Raw genomic sequence first — 26,819 nt, 5'->3', positions numbered from 1 at the left:
ATATTTGGTATTTTGGCACCGTCGCCCACCAAGTTTCTCATTTATTAAATACTGTTTCATCAAATTCCTGAGAGGTTTTTGGCTTTTTTAGTATTAGAGCAGCCTGCCTAGAACATTCCGTTTCTTCCCGCACAACAGTTAGCCTTTAAGTTTTAAGGAGAGCATTTGCTAACGATTCGCACAGTATTCCCACCAGTAGCAGTTCCAAACCATCTGCACTGACGTCATTCTTCAACAATCTGAGGTTTAAGTCACCACAAAGCCTTCTCTTTCTACAATGTAAATTGGAAGCTTTCAACTAATGAGTCACAAAAGGACGCAGAGTGCTAGAGTAACTCAGCAAGTCAGGCAGCATCTCTGGAGAACTTGGTAGGTGAGTTTTTGGGTCGAGACCCTTCCTCAGTCAGCAAAGGGGTCTTGACCCAAAACGTCACCTAACCATGTTCTTCAGAGATGCTGTTAGACCTGCTGAGTTACTCCAGCACTTTGTGTCTTTTTGTGTATTAACCAGAATCTGCAGTTCCTTGTTTCTACAAACAGTCACATTTCTTCACTCAAACAATTGTGTCCGAGTTCCATCTTGAATTCACATACAAACCTAAAGGGAAAGCACGCGTTGTGTTTCCACCAATCCCGACCCCGTCATTCAAGCACCAATCCCTCACAGATCCATCGCCCTGTTTCAGGTACAGAACATTGCAAGGGGATGCCGCTAACAGCTCACATTTACCCCAAGGCCACACATCATTTTTGAGAGGGGTCTATCTGAAAGCAATAACATAAACCACACCACTGTTGTGCTGCAGCGAGTAAGAATGTCATGTTCTATCTGGGACACATGACAATAAAACACTCGTGACTCTACTTGACAAAAGCTCCAGGCATTGAATCACGCACAGGACCAAAGCATCACCACCAAAGAGAAGTCCACTGCTTTAAGACAATAGTGGTAACACAGAGACGGCACAGTGGTGTAGCAGGTAGAGCTGCTGCCTCACAGCGCTAGAGACCCAGCTTCCATCCACACCTCAGGTGCTTCTGTGTGGAGTTTGCCCGTTCTCCCTGTGACGATGTGAGGTTTTCTCCGGGTGCTCCGATTTCCACCCACATCCCAGAGATGTGCAGGTTTGTGGATGAATTGGCCTCTAAAATTGCCCCTGATTGCCCCTGGATAAGAAAATGGGATAACTTATAACTAGTGTCAACAGGTGGTCTTGTGGGCTGAAGGGCCAGTTTCCATGCTGTACCTCATACAGCAACAACTGTACACATAGAGCACCTTTAATGTGGCAAACATACCCAGGGTGGCAAATTAGATTTAGACCAATACCCAGCCAAAAGAAACAAAGTGCTAAAGTAACTCAGTGGATCAGGCACCTCCTGAGGAAATAGATTGGTGACACTTTGGTGGAGAAAGCTGGAAAAGAGGTCACCCATTCTTTCTCTCCACAGATGCTGCCTGACCCACTGAGTTACTCCAGCACTTTGTGTCCATCTTAAGGATAGAAGATGCTGGTTTATGATTTTAATGTTAATCAATTCGTAACACAGACACCGATGGTTGAAGATCTGATACTGAGCTTTGTACAGTGCCAAAGCCCAAATAAGCTCTTTAATACACCCTCACTTCCAACCTTCTGTTTCTTTAAAAAGACAGAGTGCTGGAGTAACTCAGCGGGTCAGGCAGCATCTCTGGAGAACATGGATGGGCGATGTTTTGGGTCGGGACCCTTCTTCTGACTCATTGCCCATAAAGTGAATGTTTCAGGGATTTCTGCATGGGTGCAGGGGCAGCCCGGATGCAGCAGAGAATGGGTTGGGGGGTGTTGAGTGTATGTTTGCTTTTTACAAATTGCATTAAATAAATACATGGATTTTATTTAAAGTTGGAAACCAGGTTTCCCTTCCCACTATTTTTTTTAAACCTACAAGTTTGAGCTCGATGGAGGTTGTTTACTTAACTCTGCTTTTCCCCTCTGGTTTTATGCTTGGACTTTGGGGCAGGGTTGGGAGTAAAATATGGGACATTGAAGAGAAAGAAGTCAGTGCACAATGGCTCAGCCCAGGCACGGCTCAGCCCAATATGGCCCAGGCCAGGCACGGCTCAGCCCAACATGGCCCAGGCCAGGCACGGCTCAGCCCAACATGGCCCAGCCCAACATGGCTCAACCCAGGCACGGCTCAGCCCAACATGGCTCAGCCCAACATGGCCCAGGCCAGGCACGGCTTAGCCCAACATGGCCCAGCCCAACATGGCCCAGGCCAGGCACGGCTCAGCCCAACATGGCCCAGCCCAACATGGCTCAGCCCAGGCACGGCTCAGCCCAACATGGCTCAGCCCAACATGGCCCGGCCCAGCCCAGGCACGGCTCAGCCCAGCACGGCTCAGCCCAGCACGGCACAACCCAGCACGGCTCAGCCCAGCACGGCTCAGCCCAGCACGGCCCAGCCCAACACGGCCCAGCCCAACACGGCCCAGCCCAACACGGCCCAGCCCAACATGGCCCAGCCCAACATGGCTCAGCCCAACATGGCCCAGCCCAACATGGCCCAGCCCAGGCACGGTGGAGTGATTTACTATTGTAAATTGTGAAAGCTGTAAAAGGGTGAGCAAACTTATAAACCAAAAGGCATTTTAAAATAGACACCCACGATACTGTCATCAGATTGCACCATATTGCATTCAAGGTAATTTATAGTCGGGCCACACTTGAAAGCGATCCATTTTTTGCACTTAACGAATGTGCGAGATAAGGCTTGAGCGAAGATGTAGAACACTCAAAATATTGTTTCTTTTTATCTCTCAACTTCCTTATCTAACCACAAGTGCACGGGTCGTTCTTCAGGCACGGCACGCAATTTCACAACAGCCACCCTACGAGACAGCAGGGCCCCACATCCACACTCAGGGCTGCAGCTACCGGTTTACACTGGAAAGTAGCGATGGAAGAAATACTAACTGTTTTCTTACGCAACGTTGCATGCAGCCTTATCTCTGCTCCTCAAATCAGTTAGCTACTTATACAATGCGCACTAACTGGGCTGGTAACCAGATTAACTGTCGCGCCACCAACATTTACAATGTGCTGGTCAGTACAGAGTTCTTTTCTTGAATTGAGTAACCTAGAAATTATGTAATGAATGAATGAATAAGTTTATTGGCCAAGTATGTGCACACACAAAGAATGTGCCTTGGTGCTCCGCTCACAAATGACAACACAAACATACAGTTAACAATTAAGAATAAAGCATAAACACATCAAAACAATAAGGGAAAGAGATAGGATTTATTAGTTTGCATCAAACCTTCAAATCATACATTTTTTTCTGAAGCTTTTTCACATTCACCTCATTCATACTCCACTCGGAAATTGACCCCTTCTCTGACCCACTTTTGTGTAAGACCCTCTCCTTCTCCCTCAACACCAATCCCACTGCAGCCTCACAAAAACGAGGCAACTCTGCTCCCAACCCCATTGGCGAGTCTTTCTCCTATGGACCGGCTCCTCTCCACAGCAAACACAGATGACCAGACCAGCACCACTCTGGTTTGGAAGCTGCAAGTCTCAATCCCTGGCTACAGACACAAAATGTGGAGTCACTCAGCAGGACTGGCAGCATCCCTGGAGAGTAGGAACGGGTGACCTTTCGGGTTGAGATCTTTCCTGCACACGTCTCAATCCCTGTTCCAGTCAACATCTCCAGTACTTTGGCCCATTTGTGTTCCTACAAGAGCTCAATGTTATTCTAGCTATTTCCAGAGGTTACTGGCTCAGTTCCAGTTCAGCCAGGCCCAGTTCCGTTTAGCTTATTGTCAAGTGACCAGAGGGACATAACTAACTAACACTGTTCAGCCCCTTATATCACGCTTGTTTCAAACCCACAGTGCCAGTACGAGCATGAAGTTCATTGAACATGTAAACCTGACTGAATTATTGAAAAACCTGGAGATGTTTGCATCCTTAATATGATTAATAGAAGTGGTGTAAAGCACAAAGTGCTGACAACTCAACAGGTCAAGCAGTATCTGTGATGATATAATGCTGGTCTAAATTTGGATGACAGATTATGGAGAGTGTATACTTGAGACCAGCGACGTTTCAGGCCAGGGCACTCTCAGATTAACGACGTTTCACTGAAGCCTGAAGGTGGACCCAACCCACAACCCTGCCTGTCTATGTCCCTCCATTGATGCTGCCTGACCCACTGGTTCCCATCTGGCACTTTGTGTTTTGCTCAAGATTCCAGCATCTGCAGTTTCCATTTGCAAGTGGAGGACAGGTGGGGAAAGGGGGGTATGCATGCCCCCAACAACAAGCTTGCAGGGAGACTGTTTGGGGGTAGATTTATTTAAGGCATTTAAACAGACGTGGCATTAGTGAGGATAGCAGGGAGAGGTATAAGCATTACAAGCTCTCTGCAACATCGCCTGACGGCAAACACAATTCTATCATTTCAATGACAGACTCAGTTGTTAAAATAGAATAGTTTAAAAAATGACCGTACCTCCATTGTTGTAAAATGCCTGTTAAGAAAGTGTTTGCTTGTGCCCACGAGCCCACCATTTTACTGTGTGGGCTTTAAGTGTACGTTACTGCTATAAAAGCATTAGTCTTTTAAAATTACAGAGTACAGGCTGCAAAAGGTCAATTGTTCCCTCTTTATATACAGTGTTAGCATCTGAACTCTGGGATGAAACATCGTAGCTGTTAGCAAAGTCATTCTGGTGGAGTCAAGGTGATAAACAGCTGGGAATTGAAGCACCCGGTTTTATAGTCAAAGGCAAAGCCCAGACATGGTGCAGTCTGGTCCAACCTACTGTCTCCAAAGGGAAGACCAGTATACCCTCCACATAGGTCCATCATCCAAACTCAGACCAGCGTTATCTGTCAGTACACCATCTTGAAGCCAAAATTTCAAATTATTTTTTAAAATATCATTTCGGCAAATCAAAGAAATGCATATTTTAAAACATTACAAATTTTCCAAATTACAAGTTGGGGGCAGACACTTAAGTAATAACCGTACATTATTAAAATTTATAACCGCCTGCCAAAATGAAAAAGATGTGCACAAAATGTAAAGTTCTCACTTTATAGCATTATATTTGCATGAAAGTGGAAAACTGCAAATGCAAACCATTCAAGCCAAAATTAATTGAATTCTAATCATCAATGGATGGAAAATACAGATAAACCACAGAAATATTTTCTCCAATCAGCTAGTGTGATTAAATTTCCATTTCTCAATAAAATCATACCGTGCCAAGCCAAACTGGAGGAATGGAATCGGTTAGAGAGTTCGGGGAAAGCGAGACATCAAAACGATTGGAAAAGTTCACGAGAACTTCAAGAATGGAGTTGTCACCGAAGCAATGTGTGAATGGATGTTTGTACAAGTTACAGAACCCAGAACGATACAGCATAGAGACAAGTCCTGCAGCCCACAATGTCTGTGCCAAATAGAATGCCAATATGAGCCATTTACCCTCACATCATGCACACACACCCCTCCATCCCTGCTAATCCATATCCAACAGCCTCTACAACAGCAATAGAGTTACGTACAAACTTCAATTCATCTGCTGAAGTCACAGCCATAACTCAGCATGAACCAAGGCTAGTCACATACTTTCCTTGCTTTGTTAAAACCATTTCGCCAAATAAATAATCTAGTACAGCAACACGACTACATTGATACAGCATAGAGAAGTGTTTGGTGTACTGGGCCTGGTGTACTGGGCCTGGTGTACTGGGCCTGGTGTACTGGGCCTGGTGTACTGGGCCTGGTGTACTGGGCCTGGTGTACTGGGCATGGCCCTGTGCCTGGTGCACTGGGCCTGGTGCACTGGGCATGGTGCACTGGGCATGGTGTACTGGGCATGGCCCTGTGCCTGGTGTACTGGGCCTGGTGTACTGGGCCTGGTGTACTGGGCCTGGTGTACTGGGCATGGTGTACTGGGCATGGTGTACTGGGCATGGCCCTGTGCCTGGTGCACTGGGCCTGGTGCACTGGGCCTGGTGCACTGGGCCTGGTGCACTGGGCATGGTGTACTGGGCATGGCCCTGTGTCTGGTGTACTGGGCCTGGTGTACTGGGCATGGCCCTGTGTCTGGTGTACTGGGCCTGGTGTACTGGGCCTGGTGTACTGGGCCTGGTGTACTGGGCCTGGTGTACTGGGCCTGGTGTACTGGGCCTGGTGTACTGGGCCTGGTGTACTGGGCCTGGTGTACTGGGCCTGGTGTACTGGGCCTGGTGTACTGGGCCTGGTGTACTGGGCATGGTGTACTGGGCATGGTGTACTGGGCATGGTGTACTGGGCATGGTGTACTGGGCATGGCCCTGGGCATGGTGTACTGGGCCTGGTGTACTGGGCCTGGTGTACTGGGCCTGGTGTACTGGGCCTGGTGTACTGGGCCTGGTGTACTGGGCCTGGTGTACTGGGCCTGGTGTACTGGGCCTGGTGTACTGGGCCTGGTGTACTGGGCATGGTGTACTGGGCATGGTGTACTGGGCATGGTGTACTGGGCATGGTGTACTGGGCATGGTGTACTGGGCATGGTGTACTGGGCATGGTGTACGGGACATGGCCCTGTTGGTGTACTTGGCATGGCCATATGTCTGGTGTACTGGGCATGGCCCTGCGTCTGGTGTACTGGGCATGGTGTACCGGGCCTGGTGTACCGGGCATGGCCCTGTGTCTGGTGTACCGGGCCTGGTGTACCGGGCATGCTATAGACAATAGGTGCAGGAGTAGGCCATTCGGCCCTTTGAGCCAGCACCACCATTCAATGTGATCATGGCTGATCATTCTCAATCAGTACCCCGTTCCTGCTTTCTCCCCATACCCCCTGACTCCGCTATCCTTAAGAGCTCTATCTAGCTCTCTCTTGAATGTATTCAGAGAATTGGCCTCCATTGCCCTCTGAGGCAGAGAATTCCACAGATTCACAACTCTGACTAAAAAAGTTTTCCTCATCTCTGTTCTAAATGGCCTACCCCTTATTCTTAAACTGTAGCCCCTGGTTCTGGACTTCCCCAACATTGGGAACATGTTTCCTGCCTCTAACGTGTCCAACCCCTTAATAATCTTATACGTTTCGATAAGATCCCCTCTCATCCTTCTAAATTCCAGTGTATACAAACCTAGTCGCTCCAGTCTTTCAACATATGACAGTCCCGCCATTCCGGGAATTAACCTAGTAAACCTACGCTGCAAGCCCTCAATAGCAAGAATATCCTCCCTAAATTTGGAGACCCAAACTGCACACAGTACTCCAGGTGCAGTCTCACTAGGGCCCTGTACAACTGCAGAAGGACCTCTTTGCTCCTATACTCAACTCCTCTTGTTATGAAGGCCAACATTCCATTGGCTTTCTTCACTGCCTGCTGTACCTGCATGCTTCCTTTCAGTGACTGATGCACTAAGACACCCAGATCACGTTGTACGTCCCCTTTTCCTAACTTGACACCATTCAGATAATAATCTGCCTTCCTATTCTTACCACCAAAGTGGATAACCTCACACTTATCTACCCAATCTCACCATGCTGTACTGGGCATGGCCCTGTGTCTGGTGTACTGGGCCTGGTGTACCGGGCCTGGTGTACTGAGCATGGCCTTGTGTCTGGCGTACTGGGCCTGGTGTACCGGGCCTGGCCACCAGCTGGCAGGCAGATCAGGAGCACGTTTCTCTGGATGAGCGGAGGGAAGTAGTGAGGAAGCTTTGGCAAACAGGACACCCATCAGTCCTTTGGAAACTCTAGCACCATTCAAATAAATAAAAGCTAATCGGTATCTGAACTCAACACCCACCTTGATTCTATAAATCTACCCAATCTCACTAAGCTGCAAAGTATAAAATAATTTTTTCCGACCCCTACCCTCTCAGTATCTCGAGGGGAAGAGTTCCTGATCTGAATTACTCTTCAAATTGGCTCATAATTGGTCTGGATGGAAAGAATTGCAACCCTCAGCTTTACCCGCTCTCCCCAGCAAACACAAGAAGCATTAACACCGTTAAAGGGAAACGTGATGTGGTTCTCCGAGGTCAAACATAATGTGTGACTAATGTAATAAGTCATCAATTAACCCATCAGCCTCACGACACGCAAGGTTGGTATTAAACAATGTGTAATGTTTGCGTTCCAACGTCTAAAGTTCAAAGCTTCCATGCAAAGGGGCCATTATATGCAGAGTTCACTGCTCAACAATGAAGCATAAAGATTATCAGACCACCACATCTCCATGCATTGTTCCAATGAGCACAAGGGTCTCAGTTAGACTGATAAGCAGTCAGCTGGTCAAAGAGAGATAGAAAGTGGGGCATCCATCCACACACAAATGAAATCTGATTTAGCAACTTGTGATCTAGGTCTCCAAACTGGCACAAACCTCATGCACTCCCAGTCAGTAGAGACCCCTGCACTCCCATATGCTCCAGAGACCTACAGCAACAGTACAGTACAGTAGTGGAAAAAACACCAATGTGACTCTACGAAACCTTCCAACTTCACCAAAGGCTTGGCTGAGCCAACGATAGTGTTCTCGAAACATCACCCACTCCCTCTCGCTTGAGATGCTGCTTGTCCCACTGAGTTACTCCAGCATTTGGTGTCTATCGATAATGTTCCCTCTCTCTGGCCAGCATCCACATTGGAGAGACACGAAGAAATACAGACACGGCAGTCAACAAGACCACACTGGCGTCTTGAGAAAGTGACCAGTACATAGCACATGGTGACCGCACAGTAGCTTGCAATGATTGACCCAATCAATGTACACAGCAAATGAGTGGGCCAGAAAATATGTAATTAGAAACAATGGGCAAGCAAAGAAATAGCTTGTACAGGAAAACGTGCAGTCCATCACATACATATGTGAATACGTAACTGACAAATAATGAAAGTACCAACATCGTGTCGACTTTCCCCCTTTCTCAGTCGTTCTCCAGTCCATTCCACACTCCGAGAGTGAAAGCCAGAGCGACATATAGCATGGAAACAGGCCCTTCAGCCCAACTATCCATGCCAACCAACATCCCATTTAAGCTAGCCCACAATTGATCCATATCCCTCCAGGACTTTACTATCCTTTTTTTGCTGTAATCAAAAGTCTGGTACATGTCTCCTTGTGACCTACACATTTACAACGTCCCATGTTCACTCAGCTTTGATGCATCATTGAAGTGGACATATTTCCTCCAGAACCTCTGAAGTAGCAACTCTTTACACCACTCAATGTTGAAACTGTAACCTTTAGGAGCAGGGGACAATCATTCAACTAAATCGTCGCTGATGTGCACATCTTTATCTGCAGATGCTGGTTTACCCCAAAGATCGACACAACAAGTTGCAGTAACTCAGTGGGACAGGCAACATCTCTGGAGAAAAGGAATAGGTGGCATTTTGGGTTGAGACCCTTCTTCAGACTGAGAGCCAGAGGAAAGGGAAACAATACATCCACTGTCTATATATCTCATTTCCCTTCCCGACTCTCAGTCTGTATGAAGGGTTTTCTCCAGAGATGCTGTCTGATCCGCTGAGTTACTCCTGCTTTTTGTGCACATCTTTAGCTAGCAGATTATGTCCGCTTATCTCCACACTCCACATTATTCTCGCCCAACATAAGTCTCCCTGCAGTCCAGTAGCGTGAAGCTCACCTCCACTGCTCTCTGCCTCTCTAGTCTGGAGCACGCGGCGATTACAAGCAGCGGGTAATTGCTGCCTTTCACGTCTGAGAAATGGTACACACATGCACGCATTCCATCCCCTCGTGTAGAAGAGGAATGTAAATATTGGACATCTGCCAGGAAAACTAAAACTCAACCAGAAAAACACTGTAAATGCAGCAGCCTGACGTACAAACACTAGAAGTGGCAATGACTTCACAGCCACTCAGCCAAGGGGGGCAAGAACTATATATGGCTTAGCATCACCGGAACTGAGCAAAGACTGGCCCTTTAACTCCTTCTATTCCAAATGGATATTTAATGGTTTGCAATATTTAGCTATGAATCTTTACAATATTGGGGTTTATTTCACTTTGGTCTTCACATTATCATGGTCTAGTTTACATAGAATAATTGATAATTTATGTTCACAAGCGATAGGTGCAGAATTAGGCCATTCGGCCCATCAAGTCTACTCCGCCTTTCAATCATGGCTGATCTATCTCTCCCTCCTAACCCCATTCTCCTGCCTTCTCACAATAACCCCTGACACCCGCACTGATTAAGCCAATGATCCCTTTCGTAATCATTTGATGCCAGTTAAACAACCAGTATTCATTTAGAACTTTCACTGGTGTAAGAGGTTGCAGGGCACTTCATAGAACTGTTACCAAATAAAATGTGGCAGTCAACCACATCATTAGATATTAGCACTGGTGAAAGTGATAGGTTCAGAAACAGAAGAGGCAAAGTTTAAGCGAGGACATTCCAGAACTTGGGACCTTGGAAGTTGACGGAAACTGATGAAACGAGAGGTAGTGGGCTGAGGTGGGCTGCGATCCCAGAGGATGGAAGACGATGCACCCATGGTGGAATGATGAAACCAGGGGCTGAGGTGGGCTGCGATCCTGGAGGATGGAAGACGGTATCCGAGAGAGGGACGCATCAAAAACAAAAGACTGATTGAAGGTAATGTGGAAAGCTCACATAGATACTCTCACCATCACACTGGTACATTATGTGCAGGAATATGGACATTGAGATAGTGAGACGAATTTAAAATAAACATGCCTGACTATTCAAAAATACGATACTTTAAAAACGATTAAGTTAGCCCAGCAGAGTTCCGATCTAATAAGTTAGCCCAGCAGAGTTCCGATCTAATAAGTTAGCCCAGCAGAGTTCCGATCTAATAAGTTAGCCCAGCAGAGTTCCGATCTAATAAGTTAGCCCAGCAGAGTTCCGATCTAATAAGTTAGCCCAGCAGAGTTCCGATCTAATAAGTTAGCCCAGCAGAGTTCCGATCTAATAAGTTAGCCCAGCAGAGTTCCGATCTAATAAGTTAGCCCAGCAGAGTTCCGATCTAATAAGATGGGGAACAAAATCTGTCATCACTCCATAAAGGCAGGAGCGCCAGGCATTGTAGGTAGAAGGAACTGCAGATGCTGGTGTAACTCAGTGGGTCAGGCTGCATCTGTGGAGAACATAGAAAGATGACGTTTCACAGAGTGCAGGAGTACCTCAGCGGGTCAGGCAGCATCTGTGGAGAATATAGAGGATGACATTGTGGGTCGGGACCCTTATTCATTCTGTCGACCATTGGTCGCACTCAATCTCACTCAACTTCAGTGGAGTCAGAGGAACCAAAAATACAGGAGGCTGGGTCACCTGTGACAAATTCCCTCTTGCACATTTAGCTGTAGCAGCCACTGAGATTTCTTCTCAAGTGTACTTATAGTTGCTGAAAGATGGCACAGCACTGGAGAGGTAGAGAAGCAGAAAAGCCAAGTTTGATTTGCATGAAGCTAAACAAGCATTACTAAAACCGCAGCATCAGGAAATAGGGAAATAGTCGAGATGCAATCCATAGGCTTGTTAGTTACTCATTTCAGGCTGGCTGCAAAGTTATTTCATGATTAGTCAGGTTATTATGTGATTAGCCTCGTCCAAATTAATTTGTGATCTCGCGCTAACCTGGAAGCCAGTATTGAAAAGAATGACACAGTCCAGGGCAGCCTCGAATGAATAGAATAACCAAATTTACACAGGAAGTGAGCACTTACCAGACCCTTCATTCTAACACACATAACCCTGTGTAATATCTGGAAGCAATTACCCAGCGTTAAACATGATCTACCTTCAATCTGCTTTCCACTGAAATTAAGTCCAAAGAACTATTTTAAACATTTGTAAAAGGAGATGGCAGGATAGGTACAGACTGCCTGGCTAAGTTTACTCATTTGCCACTCAAAGCAATTCCACACGCAAGTTTCTACATAGTGCCTACATTTTAACACATGCTTCACAAGTAGATTTTAACCAATTGGAAATGTCTAAAAATAAAATTGCTACACGAGAAAACATTTTGACACGGGTTTCCACACTGGGAACAAATCCAATATTGGTATCTTTCCACAATCTGTCCACAATCTTTCACTGGCTTCACTTTAAATATTTTAAAATTCTAATGAGATCATTTTTCCCTCAACAATTAAAATGATACAATGATCCACTGAGTTTAAATGGCTACCAATTCAATCACTAAAATCAGATTGTCATTTTCTAATTTAAAATTGATGCAGTTTTGATTCAGAAATGGGAACAGTTCTGAGAATCGAGAGCTTTTGCTCTGTAAACTTTTATCCTCTCACCATTAAATTATACTCCTACATCACGATTCCCTTTAAAGGTCTGACAATAAGTTTAATAAACAGAGAAGCATTTCAAATAAACACGTTTACGAGTGTTTCACCATCTACTGCAACCCACACATACTGTAAACGTGACAGGAGAACGGGGGAAAACAAGTCAGCAGAAAGACCAAGTCCCAGAGTAAGTCACTGTCCGATTTAAAGGTTTCCGTGAGAAAGAAACGAAACTGATACGAAAAGAAGGTTGCTTTATCTCAGCGGGGCTGGCGAGAAGCTCGGGCAGGGTCCAGAGAAAGAGTCACTGTCTAATTTAAAGATTTCTTGGAGGAAGAAATGAAACTGATACAAACGGAAGAGAGGTTGTTTTATGTCAAGATGGCTGGTGAGAACGTCTGGCAGCACAACATCACCCACCACCTGGTTTTACTTTCCATCGATTTAACGGAAAAATCAGGTTGGGTCAAGTTAAAATAATCTGCTATCAATTATTCTATTTCAGAGGAAAAATCATTGGCAGGTTTGTGTTCGTCCGATTCCATTGTTGGGGGTAGAGTTTAATACACCAGGAGGATTAGGGCAAAACTTTACAAAAATTGCCTCGTGAAAAACCCATGCAAACGCAAACCAGGAACCAAAATACATCTTTACCAAGATCAATCTGCCATAAGCATCCACAATGTGATCAAACCCGTTATGTCCAAAACATCATACCAACACTGGAAATATTTATTCAGATTTCTGAGCAATTAATTCATGCAGAATTAAACAGAACTATAACAGGAGGACATTGTAGTTCTGGCTGCTATTTGTTAGCTGCCCAATTACTTATTTTCATACTTTTGTTAACACTTTCCTTCAATTTTTATGCTTATTGACAATTAGATTATGTTGGCAGGTAGGCACAGAATATTCAGCATCTTTGTGAATATACCAAGCATTTGAGAAAATAACAAAATGTTTAATCTACAGTTACCCCAGTGATTGGAAAGATAAGAATAAATCACAATCTTAGCCATGTCCATACCATCCCAAACGCTGGGAACTACTGTGTGCAGGTTTGCAATTATGGTCTCAACGAACCTGGAGCAACATTGTGCACATCCCAATTAATGAAGGCCCTCCATTAAATGTGAATCCATTATGTTCTGCTGGTTAATGGGGGCCTTTTTGTTTCTTTACCAAAACAAGGTTAGTGGTCAACACAACATGGTCAATGCACAACACAACTTAGTCACCTTATTTTTTATTCTCCTTTCACTCACATATTTATCAACTTTCCCCTTAAATGAACTGATGTTCACCACAATACCTTCATGTGGTGGCAAGCTCCAAGGTTAATGCATTCCAAGTATTTTGTATTTTAATTTTATATAGAGTTCATCCAGGCCAACCAAGGTGTCCCATCTGACAGTCTTTGACTAATCGCCTCTAAACTTTTCCTATCCATGTACCTGCCCAAGTTGTCTTTAAATGCTCATATAGTCCCTGCCTCCACTACCTCCTCTGGCAGCTAGTTCCACACACCCACCACCCTCGCTTATTGAGTATTTACGTAATATTTCAGTCATTTTGTGCAGAAGGGGCAAGTATTCCTTGTAGAACAATCAACTCTCCAGAGGCAAGCTCTAAACAAAGTGGGGAAGAGGCAGGGAGAGCACTGCCTGGGTCTTGCTTCAAAACAACATGAAATATATTTCTGATTCAGAAATCACACTCCAATCTTGAGTGATTATAAGATGACCTCCACCGACAACATACAGGACTGGAACTGTCCTGTAAAGATGAATCCCCCGCCAGTTATGGATCCAAACCCCACTGTGTACCTCATCAAACATTAGGGGAGGAATGTGGGGGAGAGGAAGATGTCAAGAACGACATAATTGGAAATAATCCTGCGTTGGAATTCACTCTAAAAGTTAAGTCACAATGTAATTGGATGTTGAACTATGCTCTTAAATTATACCGCACATTTTAAAATAAATAAACACCTTAAGTTGCTTGTAGGAGGAATAAATCAGAGGTCACGAGTGTGTTTCTGGCTGAAGGAATGTCAATCTGTAGACTTTTTGTTAACCTCAGTACTCAAGACGAGAACCAGAGTAGCTGAAATCCCAAGTGTGTTGACAGAGGTCTGAGCAGGGGTTACACAGGCAGGTCACGATCTCGGCCTTCCTGCAGCACTCATTTCCTGAGCAGCCTACGGTCTTCCAGCAATAAAGCTAATGGCACTTCCTCGCAGGACATGCTCAGACTGAGCTGTCCATCACCGGCCATGCAAAGGGAAGTGCTGGTTTCGATTAGGAGCTTACATCACCAGATGCCACTAATAAGCCCTGGGATAAAGAGGACCAAGCAGCAGTGGGGTGGAGGGGAAGGGGAGAGGGTGGGCGAGTCAGGCAGATTGAAAAACAAGCCGGTTAAAAGTGTTCATTTCAGAATTTACTTCATACTGATGATATACGCGACACCACAGGTCGCTCAACCAGAACGGGCTAAACCGCTTCCACCAGGCACCAATATCTTCAGGTAAATATGGAGCCATTTTAATTTGTAATCTGTCGCTGTAACTGCTGTGATGAAGGCAAGGACTAAACCGAACACAGTCAGTGTGACACAGCGTGCCGGACAAGGGAGAGTTAGATTTAGCTCTTAAGGCAAAAGGAATCAAGGGATATGGGGAGAAAGCAGGAACGGGGTACTGATTTTAGATGATCATCTATGATCATATTGAATGGCGGTGCTGGCTCAAAGGGCCAAATGGCCTCCTCCTGCACCTATTGTTCTGTTTCTAAGTGGTCGACCTCTGCTGCCTGACCTGGGTCCTTGCATCTTTCCATGCAGTCTCACACTGCTGTTCATTCCGTGCACCCCAATCTTTCACTAGCCATTCCTGTTCGAGTAATGTGTCGGAAGGAACTGCAGACGCTGGTTTCAATCAAAGGTAGACCATAAATGCTGGAGTAACTCAGCGGGACGGGCAGCATCTCACTCTGGAGAGAAGAATGGGTGACGTTTCGGGCCGAGACCCTTCTTCAGACCTTTCGACCCAAAATGTCACCCATTCCTTCTCTCCAGAGATGCTGCCTGTCCCACTGAGTTACTCCAGCTTTGTGCGACTAGCTCCAATTATACGGCTCCTGACAAAGATTGATACAAAGTGTGTTCCCACTGGTCTTAACCCTACAACTGCTGTAGGTAATTAAGTGGCAACTAGTGCAAATACAAACTGGGACGGGTGTATGTGCAGCATCAGGGCACAGTGCCGGCCGCCCCAGTGCCGGCCGCCCCAGTGCCGGCCGCCCCAGTGCCGGCCGCCCCAGTGCCGGCCGCCCCAGTGCCGGCCGCCCCAGTGCCGGCCGCCCCAGTGCTGGCCACTACAGTGCCGGCCACCACAGCTTCAATAGGCAGCCTGGGTAAACTAACGTGTAGGAAGGAACTGCAGATGTTGGTTTAAACCGAAGATAGACACAGTCTGAAAAAGGGTCTAGCCTGAAACGTCACCCATTCCTTCTCTCCAGAGATGCTATCTGGGTAAACTAACTCCTCTGAATCGGACAGCCCATCTTAAATCTGAGCATTACTTTATTCAATTTTGTGTTTATGTCACAATAAAAAGTTCTCCCTACCACAACAGAAATCCAATTTAAAAGTCTATTGAGAAAATGTGCTTTGACAATTGAGGTAGAAAAGTCAGCATTTTTACAAGTATATAAAAAGCCAAGCGTAGTGGGGGAAACACATGTACATCTCTGTGACACACTCCCACACTGCCCCCAGTTCCACATCTTTCTTGTATCCACGCTGTCCCCACGTTTCTACCTGAACACTAAGCCAGGAGACAGGTGAGGGGATCGGCCGGCATTTTGGGTTTCTCAGAGTTTTATCAAACTTGGACAGAGCGCAAAGCTCAACTTCATTATGGACTGGGCAGAAGCAGCAGTGAGCCTTCCCTGCCATGCCCATCACCATCACTGGGGACAGCATCCTGTCCTATGCCCGGCACTCAATGGTCCAACCAGGGTCGGGATGAATGCAGTGTATAACTCCCCACTCCCATAACATACCTGGTCTTCAAAGAGCAAGGATCAGACAGTGCACGAGGCACCCACCTGACTGCAGTGAGAGGCTTGTGCTCCAAGCTGAGACTGGCACGGGCAGTGGTAAACCACGGGGAAATATCAACCAACAAAATACACGGACACGGTCCCAGTGCCATGTGCCTTGTGTCATGTGTCCAGTGCCAGTGCCAGTGCCGATCTGTCCATCGGTAGCCCCTTACTCCCACAGAGAAACTGGTTAATACACGGCCTGGATTAGCAGGGAATGGAAGTATAGGCATCATCTTCTGCCCCACCTTCACCCTCTCTCCAGGCAGCACCCCAGAGTCACTGCGAGTACCACATCTAACAGTTCAAACATTCCAATTTGTACCACTTTTTGCTCAATGCTCTTAATTTATCACCATATTTGCTCCCATCTCCTCTGACAACATACACTGACGTGCACCAGGGCTCTACTGATGTAGGTCCGTGCTCCAGGGGCTGGTCTGCTCTGTGTTGTTCATGCCCGAGGTCTCACTCCACTTCATGCTTGGCTTCATCCACCTCACACGGTACATGCCGCCACACCTGGCTTATTTTACTATCTTGGAGTACACTGTACACTTGCCCAAATTAACCTGCCCTCAGTTCAAGACCAATTCTATGAGGCTGGCAGGCACTGCAGGGTGTTTTTAACCCCTTAAGCTGCTCCTCCTCATATATGCAACTTTTTCATTAACACAATCTAATAAATAAAAGGTCAGTCAATCAATCAGCCACTGGCTAAGATAAGGACTAACGAGATTAATCTTTGCAAACAGAATGAAACTAAATTATAAAAATGTTATTTTTCCACAGAAAGTGATTGGATCACAAGGCAGCCAGGCAAACCCTGTTAAAGTGGGATCATTTTAACAATAAAATCATAATCATAAAATCAGGATGTTTAATAGGGCTCAAACAGCAAGTTATGAAAGAGATGGGACTGAACCGGTGTGAAGGGGTCACAGGGGTCGCAGGGCACAAAAGGAACATTACAAAACCAAGTAGAGCAGCTGTACTTTCAACCAAGGAGATGCTTTGCTCACCTGTGCTGCTCGATGGCTTCGTTGTCGGCCAGCTCGATGCCGCAGATGTTACACCACTCACTGGCAGATCTATTCTCAGTCTTCATGCCCACAGCCAGCTCGCCCAACTTGCTGAAGAGCTCCCTCTGGATGAAGCCTTGGGGAACGAGGCCGCTGTAGCCGCTGAAGTCCATCGCCATGGAGAGTGCGGGCTGCACATGCAGTGCTGACGAGAGAGAGGCGGGCACCTCTAGCAGCCCATCAGGCCTGCGGTTAAACTGAATGGGGTACAAGGTGGCGTGTCTCTCAGCCTGTGCACCAGACGTGTTCTCCAACCCCACTTGGGCAACAAACCCACCCTCAAGAGACTGCTCGCCAGCATTGTCCTCACGCACGTAATGCAGCTCACGGGCGCTCGTGATGACGCTGCTACGCGTCGGCGTGCCAGGGGCTTCCTTGGACCTATCTGCATCAAGTACCACCTCTCCCCCTGAAGAGCCCGTGTCACCCATCTTGGGACTTGCACCTTCCTCCACCTGCATCATTTCATGCTTGACCTCAGTTATCATGGGATGTTTACTGGCAGCAGAGAATACTTCGTCTGCAGCAGCTTGTTGCAGAGTTCCCTGAATAATCGACTGCCCAATACTCATGAGACTATCCACAGCAGCTTTGGTGGGGCTCATTGCTGAAAGTCCAAACGATGTGGACACTGAGGGACTCTGGTCTTCCATTGTCCCAGTTGGCAGGGCTTGGTTTGCAGGGTAACCAGCCTCTTCACCAGAAAGGTGCTTAGTCACCAATATGTTCTTGGTACAAATGGCCTTTTCCTCATCCTCCTCTTCAGTGACCGTCATCTCACCATCATTGTCATCCGTCACCTGAATAGTCTCCAGTATCTTCAGACACTGCTCCTCCAAGTACTCAATCTCCAATATTTCTGCTGCATACAACAGATCATCCAAGTCCTCCACCTTGGCCTGGAGTGTGGCAGTGTAAGCATATTCCAGGATCTGTTGGAAGGTTTTTGGTGAAAGGAAGTCCAAATTGTAATGCTGACTGTTGCGTAGAAACAAAATCTCAAACATCTTGCTGGTGCAGGCCAGGATGGTGCGATGGGCATGGAACTCTTGGCTGTCCACTAAGATCACCACATCACACAGAGTCCCCAACAGTCGCATCTGGTTGGCTTTGTGAAGGAGTGCCGAGGGATGGTTGGGGTTTTGAAGCTTTATTAACCCCATGTTTAATCAAATCCACAGACCTGCTCTATGCTGGACCAACTCATCAGGCTGTCTGTACGGCTGGTTAACGCGGTCTGTCATTGAGGTGTTGCGTTACCTGCAAGAAAAAATGGGCAAGAGTTTTAAATTGCATTCTTGTGGAAATGAAGGTTGCCAGCAAATTCTGTTCTCCATCAATCTACCCATCACGGCACCTCCTTACTCTCCCTCACTGATCTGCCTCATTTGTTATGTCTGAAAGACTTGACCACAATATTGTGATGTTGCATCTAATCCATCATCTCCCCCAGAACCCATAAATCCTCCACTCTAACTTACATAACCCACTGCATTTCTCCAAAACGACATCCCAGCCATTGGCAGTAGGGTCTGTTTATCAATGGATCCAATTCTCTGGAATCCCTCACCTCTGTTTTTCCTCCTTACTTCCACATTTTTGTCCACTTCTTCTGGACTCCCTGCATGTATTGGGCCAGCTAGGCGTACACTGGCAACTCCCACAAGCCGGATACTAGCTCCCACCAAGGTGCAGTAGATCATCATACACATCCCCGACCTCCCACTGGAAATACATCTCATGGAAACGTGTCCTTCTATTTACATCATTGCCTGGTCTTGTCTTACTCTCCCTCTAGAATATGCAAGTGAATATCTCGTCTATAATACAGGCCGAGATGAAAAGTGCATGAGTTATTTTTTACAAAATCACATTCCCTTTTGCTGCAGCTCCAGAAATTGTGCAGTAATGTTCTGTTCTCATTCCCCTGTAAACCTCACTGAATCCCCACTATTGTTTGTTGTGCTCCACTGTATCACATTAAGTGCTTTAGTCATAAATCAATATTGCCACAAATATAGTACTTAATCCATGGTGACAAATGTTTGTGAAGGTTATTTACCATCTGCTTGTATTCCCAGGTGCTGTGCTATGTAGCACCTTCCATCTCCCTAATTTAATTACCAGCCAATATGATGCCACCCCTGATAAACTTGGCTTTTCAAGATTAATTATTTGCGATTTTCAAGAGACAAAGCAAGGTAGTAAATTGATCGCCTAGGTAGCGTACGGTTAAGTTATACAGGGGGGAGAGGGGGGAGACACACACACACACACACACACACAATAAAAAAGAGGTGATGGAGCAAGAATGAAAGTGGGTTTCAATCTGAGTCTGGGATGCAGTGATATTATCGGACATGGTGGCTCTGCGGTTCACCTAGTGTGATTGCTACTGGGTATTAACATTAAAGCAAAAATATTTTTCCATGCAATGAAGTTCCGCTACATGAAGGGTCTTGACATGCTACATTATGCTCCCTGCAGCACAAATGGTTCAGGGGTAATTTTATATGGGTGATCAAAATCCACGAACAGCACTGATAGAGTTAAAGGTGCAGAAAATATTTCTACTACTGGAGGATTGGTAATCACAAGAGATTGAATTAAGATAGTTGGCAATAATGTTCAGGACAAAAACAAGCTAACTTCATTAAAAGGTTGGTTAAGAAAGACAGAATTAGAAATAGACAAGAATGATTTCAGGAATGAGAGGATTAGCATATATATGATGTGTTTGTCGGCACTGGGCCTGTACTCGCTGGAGTTTAGAAGGATGAGGGGGGACCTCATTGAAACTTACAGAATAATGAAAGGCCTGGATAGAGTGGATGTGGAGAGGATGTTTCCACTAGTGGGAGAGTCTAGGACCAGAGGTCACAGCCTCAGAATTAAAAGCCACTCTTTTAGAAAGGTGAGGAGGAACTTCTTTTGTCAGAGGCTAGTTAATCTGTGGAACTCATTGCCACAGAGGACTGTGGAGGCCATTAGTGGATATTTTTAAGGCAGAGATAGACAAATTCTTGATTAGAAATGGTGTCATGGGGAGAAGGCAGGAAAATGGGATTAGGAAGCAGAGATCAGCCCTCATTGAATGGCAGAGTGGACTCGATGGGCCAAATGGCCTAATTCTACTCCTATAACTTGTGAACTTGTTACATTATTGTACACGACTAGCAGACAAGCTGAGACAAGGCAGCGAGGCGAGATTGATTGGACAGATGTTAGCATAGGCCTGTTGGGCCAAATGGCCTCTGAACTACTCTAATCAAAGCAGAAAGTGTAAAACAAATATAAATAAATAGGAGCCTAAATGGTTAAATATCAACTGCTGCTTTCCATTGACACCTTGACTTTTAGCAATTTGATACGGATTGGCTCCAATTGGCGTTAAATTAGCTGCTAACATTTGGTTCGTCAATGGCAAATGTTCCTGGGAAAAACATGTAACCAAGGTCTGTAACCCTTCCAACTCACACTTCACATCCTCGTCACGTGGAATATGCCTTAAGATCTGATCCAGTTTGTTTCTATAGGATTTCTGCCCACATTTTCACGGGTCACATTTTGGTGGGCCTTTGACTTGGGAACACCAACCAGTTACACCGTAGTGTGGAGCGTGGAGCGTGGAGCAGTGCAAAGGCAAATGTGCACCCACTGAAAATTCTAAAGTTGCTTTTTATTTCATAAGGCAAGGACGGCCTTGCAGTCACCAGCTATACGTTGGATTACAGTATACTACAGTGGTGTCTGGGACAAATGGCCCACCTTCCTGACTGGTCATTTTCCTCCTTTAATTTAACTATGTCCCCCTCAGCCACATCAATGTTATTCACAAATGTTCTACATGGTAGCAACCTCAACATTTAACAAAGGTCTGGCTAAGAAATCCCCAGTAAATTAATTTGCGACTCGCTTGTACTCAAGACTCAGTTGCAAACTCCCACACATGGAAACATCTTCCACCCTGTTCAACATTTTCATCATCTTTTTCAAAGACTTCCATTAGATCATCTCTCTACCTTTTCTGTTCTGGAGCCAAGAGCCCAGCATTGATGAGACACCTGAAGAGGTTCTGGCATTTAAGGACACAAATAACTACGTTCCACAAACACATTTAACCTGATTCACAAGCAAAGAGGAAGGCAAGGTCCTGTGAGGTTGCACTGTGACTGTGCACTGAAGGGGTACAAATTACCTCTTCACTTCTTCCCAAAAATGGACCAGGTTGGGAAAAGCTCTCACCATAGCAACTCAACCAAATGCATCTGCAGTATTCTCAACATCGCATCAGTAAGGTTCACAGGCAGACTGAACTGTGTGCTTTCTGGGAATTTCAAAGCTTCTGCTTAGTAAATACTAACCAATTGCTATCATTTCCCTTCTCAGGTAGGCACTCAAATTTCCCTTTTAAAACGAATCTCTTTCCATTCCATTCGATATTGAATCTCTTTCCATTTTTCACATGACAATTTGTAGAAAGCTGACAACCAAAATTCCAATTCCCTCAACCCAAACCATCACACCTGCAACCAACAGTCACGTGCAACTATACCTCAGAACCATTCCAAATATTCTCCAGCTCCATGCTAGGTTTATTCTGCTGAAAGGTCTCATGCAAAATTCAGATACTTGTGGGTTCAAGTACTATTCCAAAACTTGAGCACTAATCTGGTGCTGTTTTCTAAGGAGGTGCTGGTGGGATATAAAGAGGACTCATCTGCCCGGCACTGCAAAGCCTTCCCAATGTCTTCAACAAGAACCACAAGGATCCCAACCATCCAGTTGTATCCAATGTATAATGGCACACATAAATCACTTCTGTTGCTGTCCTGTGATCAACATTCCCTTGCTTATTAGCAAAATGTAAGTCGTGGCAAAACTACTGCACTTTCAAAGTAACAGCTTCATACGCTTTCTTGAAAAACACCAGCGTTGTGAATAAATCGAAAATTTCTAAATTTCAGAAATTAATTCAGAAGTCTTTCAGTAAAGCGAAAGTTTCAAAGCACTGTCAGAAATGTAAATAAACCATGACACGTCTCATATAAAGGTCTCCGACTCACAAGGCACTGGACTCTTTTAGTTACAGTTTGTATAAAATTCATTGTTCATTCACTGCCAAGCAATAACCTGCACTACCTTTAAATCTCTCTCCAAAACAATTTGTTGCAAGGCAGTAACACACCTCCAAAGTACAGCTGGTGCAATAAACAGCTTATGGTTTAGAGGCCAATTTGATTTTAAAAGCGTCACACTGCACCACACTGCCAGGCACTCTAATATTCTGTTTGGTAAAAGCAGTTTGGCATATTCCAATAAACCAATGCCTACAGATTCCTATCCTCCTGTGTTTGGATTACTCTCAAAATAACAGCAATACAGGGCAGCAATCATCTTGGGCTCTCCTCATTCTGAGCAGCACTTCCCCCCCTCCCCCATCATCATCAACTCATTGCCAAAGCTTTCAACTTCCTGAACAAGTACTATTATCCAGTGTAAATGTAGCAACTGCACACAAAGCAACAAGGGGTAATGACCAACAATGTGTAGCAGAGTTCCCACACCAGCCTTTCAAGGGCAGTGCTGTAACAATCCTTCGGCTGTGGGATGGAGCTAGACTATCTCTGGTTAGTTACGCATCCATTTTTATAAATGTATGTTTTTAACAGAAACCATGGAAGAAGCTTCTTGAGTTATTGATGGTCTGTATGGACTTGGTGGGCCGAAGGGCCTGATACCATGCTGTCTCTTAAACTATCAACTCAAGAGTCCTACTTCACAATACGAACTGTAATCACTAGTTAGCAACAATATCCACGTTGTAACAGTACTTCATTGTAAAGTAATTTTGGGCAGCACAAGGTCAAGAAATTAACAACACTTTCTGAACAGAACTGTTTGAAAATAAACACATTAATCTTGGCTGTGACCAAAATAAGCCTCCCCCTTCCCTTCCCCCTTCCCTCCCCTCCACTACAAGGTCCCTGAACTTTACAGCGAGTTATTATCATATTCTTATCCACACTAATCAATAGTTTATAGGTGCATTATGTTGCAACGTAGGTGCATTATGTTGCAACGTAGGTGCATTATGTTGCAACGTAGGTGCATTATGTTGCCCTTAACTGTTTTCACAGATTGCACTACATGGAAGCAAGCGTTGCTTCATTTATCATTTCATTGATACTTTGTTCATCCCTTACATCTGCTGGTATAAAGAGGGAACACGTCACTATTTATCCCCCAAAAGCTCTGGCGTGTCCAGTCTCATACCCACAGAAACAGTGTTACTGGACAATTATATTTTGCAATCAGCTTGAAAGAATGAGTGCAAAAACAAAGTCGTTAATTGGACAGAAATTAACGTTTTAATAAGGTTTACTTTAACAGCAGTTGGATTGAATGGCCTGTTTCGACACAGCAGTGAAACAGAAAGTAAATATTTGATTAAGAAAATGAAGAATAAAGTTTGATAAAGGCAATAATACTGACCAGCAAATGTAACCATTGCAATATTATGATATACTGCAAGGTGCTAAATGTGCTTTTCCTTCTGGCATTTAGTACTGGGGGTGCACTAAAAATAATATTTTATTGTAATGCTGCAAGATGTTTTTTGATTGACTACCCTCGATTCATCACCTCAAAATTATCTGTTTAGATTAAATTGCCTCTCGGGAGTACTGAAGACATTGCAACTATTTTTCCAGTCCAACTAAGTTAAATCTAGAAAACATTGTCCGTTGTTTTTAAAAGGGACAATCTTACTTGTCCGTCAGGTGACGTTATGGAAAGGCCAGGAAGATTAGACACAGTGTGGCGTGGAGAGGGAGGGGAGACGGGACAGGGAGAGAAGAATAATCTGTCTGGAAAAAAAAGAGCATTTGGGAATAAACGAATCCCAAAAGTTGCAGAATCTTGAAACATAGAAAATAGGTGCAGGAGTTGGCCATTCGGCATATGGCATTCACTGAAAGTTCCCCCGCGGCCCCGAGCAAGTTTGATAAGTGGAATTGTTTCTCGCAGGTGAGGCCAGTGAAGGTGGGAGCCGACCCACGGAAACTCACACCTGGCCAAACTGAAGAACCAGGTAACCAGATAACCCGTGCCCAAGCGAACAATACGTGTCATTTATTTTCAAAGGACCGCAATGGAAAGGGAAGTTCAGAGCTGATGTATTTAGGAACAGTGTTTGGATATTATACAAACAGCTTGTGTGGGAAAAGAAATAACTAATTGGATAGAAACATGGAAAATAGGTGCAGGAGTAGGCCATTCGGCCCTTCGAGCCAGCACCGCCATTCAATATGATCATGGCTGATCATCCAACTCAGTATCCTGTACCTGCCTTCTCTCCATACCCTCTGAAAATGGACGGTGGAATATGTGTCCAATAAACGCAATCGCCTCTGGTTGTGAATATTGGGAAGAGTTATTCTTCTGGACCCCATGTCGCGCCTGATATTTAATGAAATATCATGAATATAATTCACGGCCCTTTCCATCTCTAAATACACATCACTCTCCGTTCACCACGGGCTGTTTTGTCAGAGTTCTGTACACAGTTTGTGTAAGACGGAACTGCAGATGTGCTGGAGTAACTCAGCGGGTCTGGCGGGAATGGGTTATGTTTCGGGTCGGGGCCCTTGTTCAGACTACAATCCGTGTTAGGCGACTCTACCTGTGTCTCGGATGGGAATTCCCGTTACCTGGATCAGAGATCACAGCAGCAACGACAGAGACGCGGCCTGACCCGCGGAGTTGCTCCAGCGCTCGATGTCCATCTGCAGGGCGCGGGTTCGATGCCCGCGGGGCCGGGAAAGGCCGGGGTGTGTGTGGGGGGAGGGGCCGGTGTGTGTGGGGGGGCGATGTGTGTGTGGGGGGCGGTGTGTGTGGGGGGGGGCGGTGTGTGTGTGGGGGGCGGTGTGTGTGTGTGGGGGGGCGGTGTGTGTGTGGGGGGGCGGTGTGTGTGGGAGGGGGGGGTGTGTGTGGGAGGGGGCGGTGTGTGTGTGGGGGGGCGGTGTGTGTGGGGGGGCGGTGTGTGTGTGGGGGGGGCGGTGTGTGTGTGTGGGGGGGGCGCGGTGTGTGTGGGGGGGCGCGGTGTGTGTGGGGGGGCGCGGTGTGTGTGGGGGGGGGCGCGGTGTGTGTGGGGGGGCGCGGTGTGTGTGGGGGGTGCGCGCGGTGTGTGTGGGGGGCGCGCGGTGTGTGTGGGGGGGGGGCGGTGTGTGGGGGGGGGCGGTGTGTGGGGGGGCGATGTGGGGGGGGGGCGCGGTGTGTGGGGGGGGCGGTGTGTGTGTGTGGGGGGGGCGCGGTGTGTGTGGGGGGGGGCGCGGTGTGTGTGGGGGGGCGCGGTGTGTGTGGGGGGGCGCGGTGTGTGTGGGGGGCGCGGTGTGTGTGGGGGGGCGCGGTGTGTGTGGGGAGGGGGGCGGTGTGTGTGGGGGGGGGGCGCGGTGTGTGTGTGGGGGGGGGGCGCGTGTGTGTGTGGGGGGGGCGGTGTGTGGGGGGGGACGACGGTGTGTGTGGGGGGGGCGGTGTGTGTGGGGGGGCGCGGTGTGTGGGGGGGGGGGGCGCGGTGGGTGTGGGGGGGCGCGGGTGTGTGGGGGGGCGGTGTGTGGGGGGGGCGCGGTGGGTGTGGGGGGGCGCGGTGGGTGTGGGGGGGCGCGGTGTGTGGGGGGGGGCGCGGTGTGTGGGGGGGGGGCGGTGTGTGGGGGGGGCGCGGTGTGTGTGTGTGTGTGGGGGGGGGCGGTGTGTGTGTGGGGGGGGGGCGGTGTGTGTGGGGGTGCCATGGTATTTAACTTACTGGCGACCATTAGTTACCCCTCAGGCCGTGAGCGGCGCCCCGGGCTCCCCCCATTAACGGGTATTCAGAAACGAAACGCAATTGCCCGCACACATCCCGCCTCGTCGTCGTCGTCCCCCCCCCCTCACCCTCACCCCCCCCTCACCCTCACCCCTCCTCTCAACCCGCCTCTCAACCCGCATCCCCCCTCCCGCCAACAAACACGCGAGCGGCGCCTTGCTCCAAGTATAAACTGTACAAGAGCCGAATGTTTAACCTCTCCCCACCAACAACACCTCACACTCGCGGATGTCCCGCTCTCGCCCGACACCCAACGCTCAGACGGACAAGGCGCCCCTCACACACACTCACACATCCCCGGTACCTGGTTAAACCCGCAATAAAGGAGGCGGCTTCAAGTGCGAGTGAGCGCTGGCCAACGGGCACAGATGGTCCCAGTCCCGGACCCTCCCCGCCTCGGAAACCCACAACTGATAGTGACCGGGACTGTACGGAGAGGCATTACAGT

At 46.9% G+C, this 26,819-nt stretch overlaps 1 protein-coding gene across 1 annotated transcript in view; it reads right to left on the bottom strand.

Moving 5' to 3' along the window:
- zbtb16a (zinc finger and BTB domain containing 16a) overlaps positions 1-26,797 on the bottom strand; it is a 163,965-nt gene extending 137,168 nt beyond the window's left edge. The window contains exons 1-2 of the mRNA XM_078426550.1: positions 26,676-26,797; positions 17,449-18,768 (exon numbers count right to left, since the gene is read on the bottom strand). Of these exons, the coding sequence (XP_078282676.1) occupies positions 17,449-18,671 (1,223 nt within the window). The 5' untranslated portion in view covers positions 18,672-18,768; positions 26,676-26,797. The remainder of the gene's footprint in view (positions 1-17,448; positions 18,769-26,675) is intronic.
- Positions 26,798-26,819: the final 22 nt, after the last annotated feature.

The sequence above is a fragment of the Rhinoraja longicauda genome, chromosome 32 (genome assembly GCF_053455715.1).
Source record: "Rhinoraja longicauda isolate Sanriku21f chromosome 32, sRhiLon1.1, whole genome shotgun sequence".
NCBI classification, from domain to species: Eukaryota; Metazoa; Chordata; class Chondrichthyes; order Rajiformes; family Arhynchobatidae; genus Rhinoraja; species Rhinoraja longicauda.
Note: the sequence above shows the minus strand (reverse complement) of the source record. Positions and strands in the feature narration are given on the sequence as shown.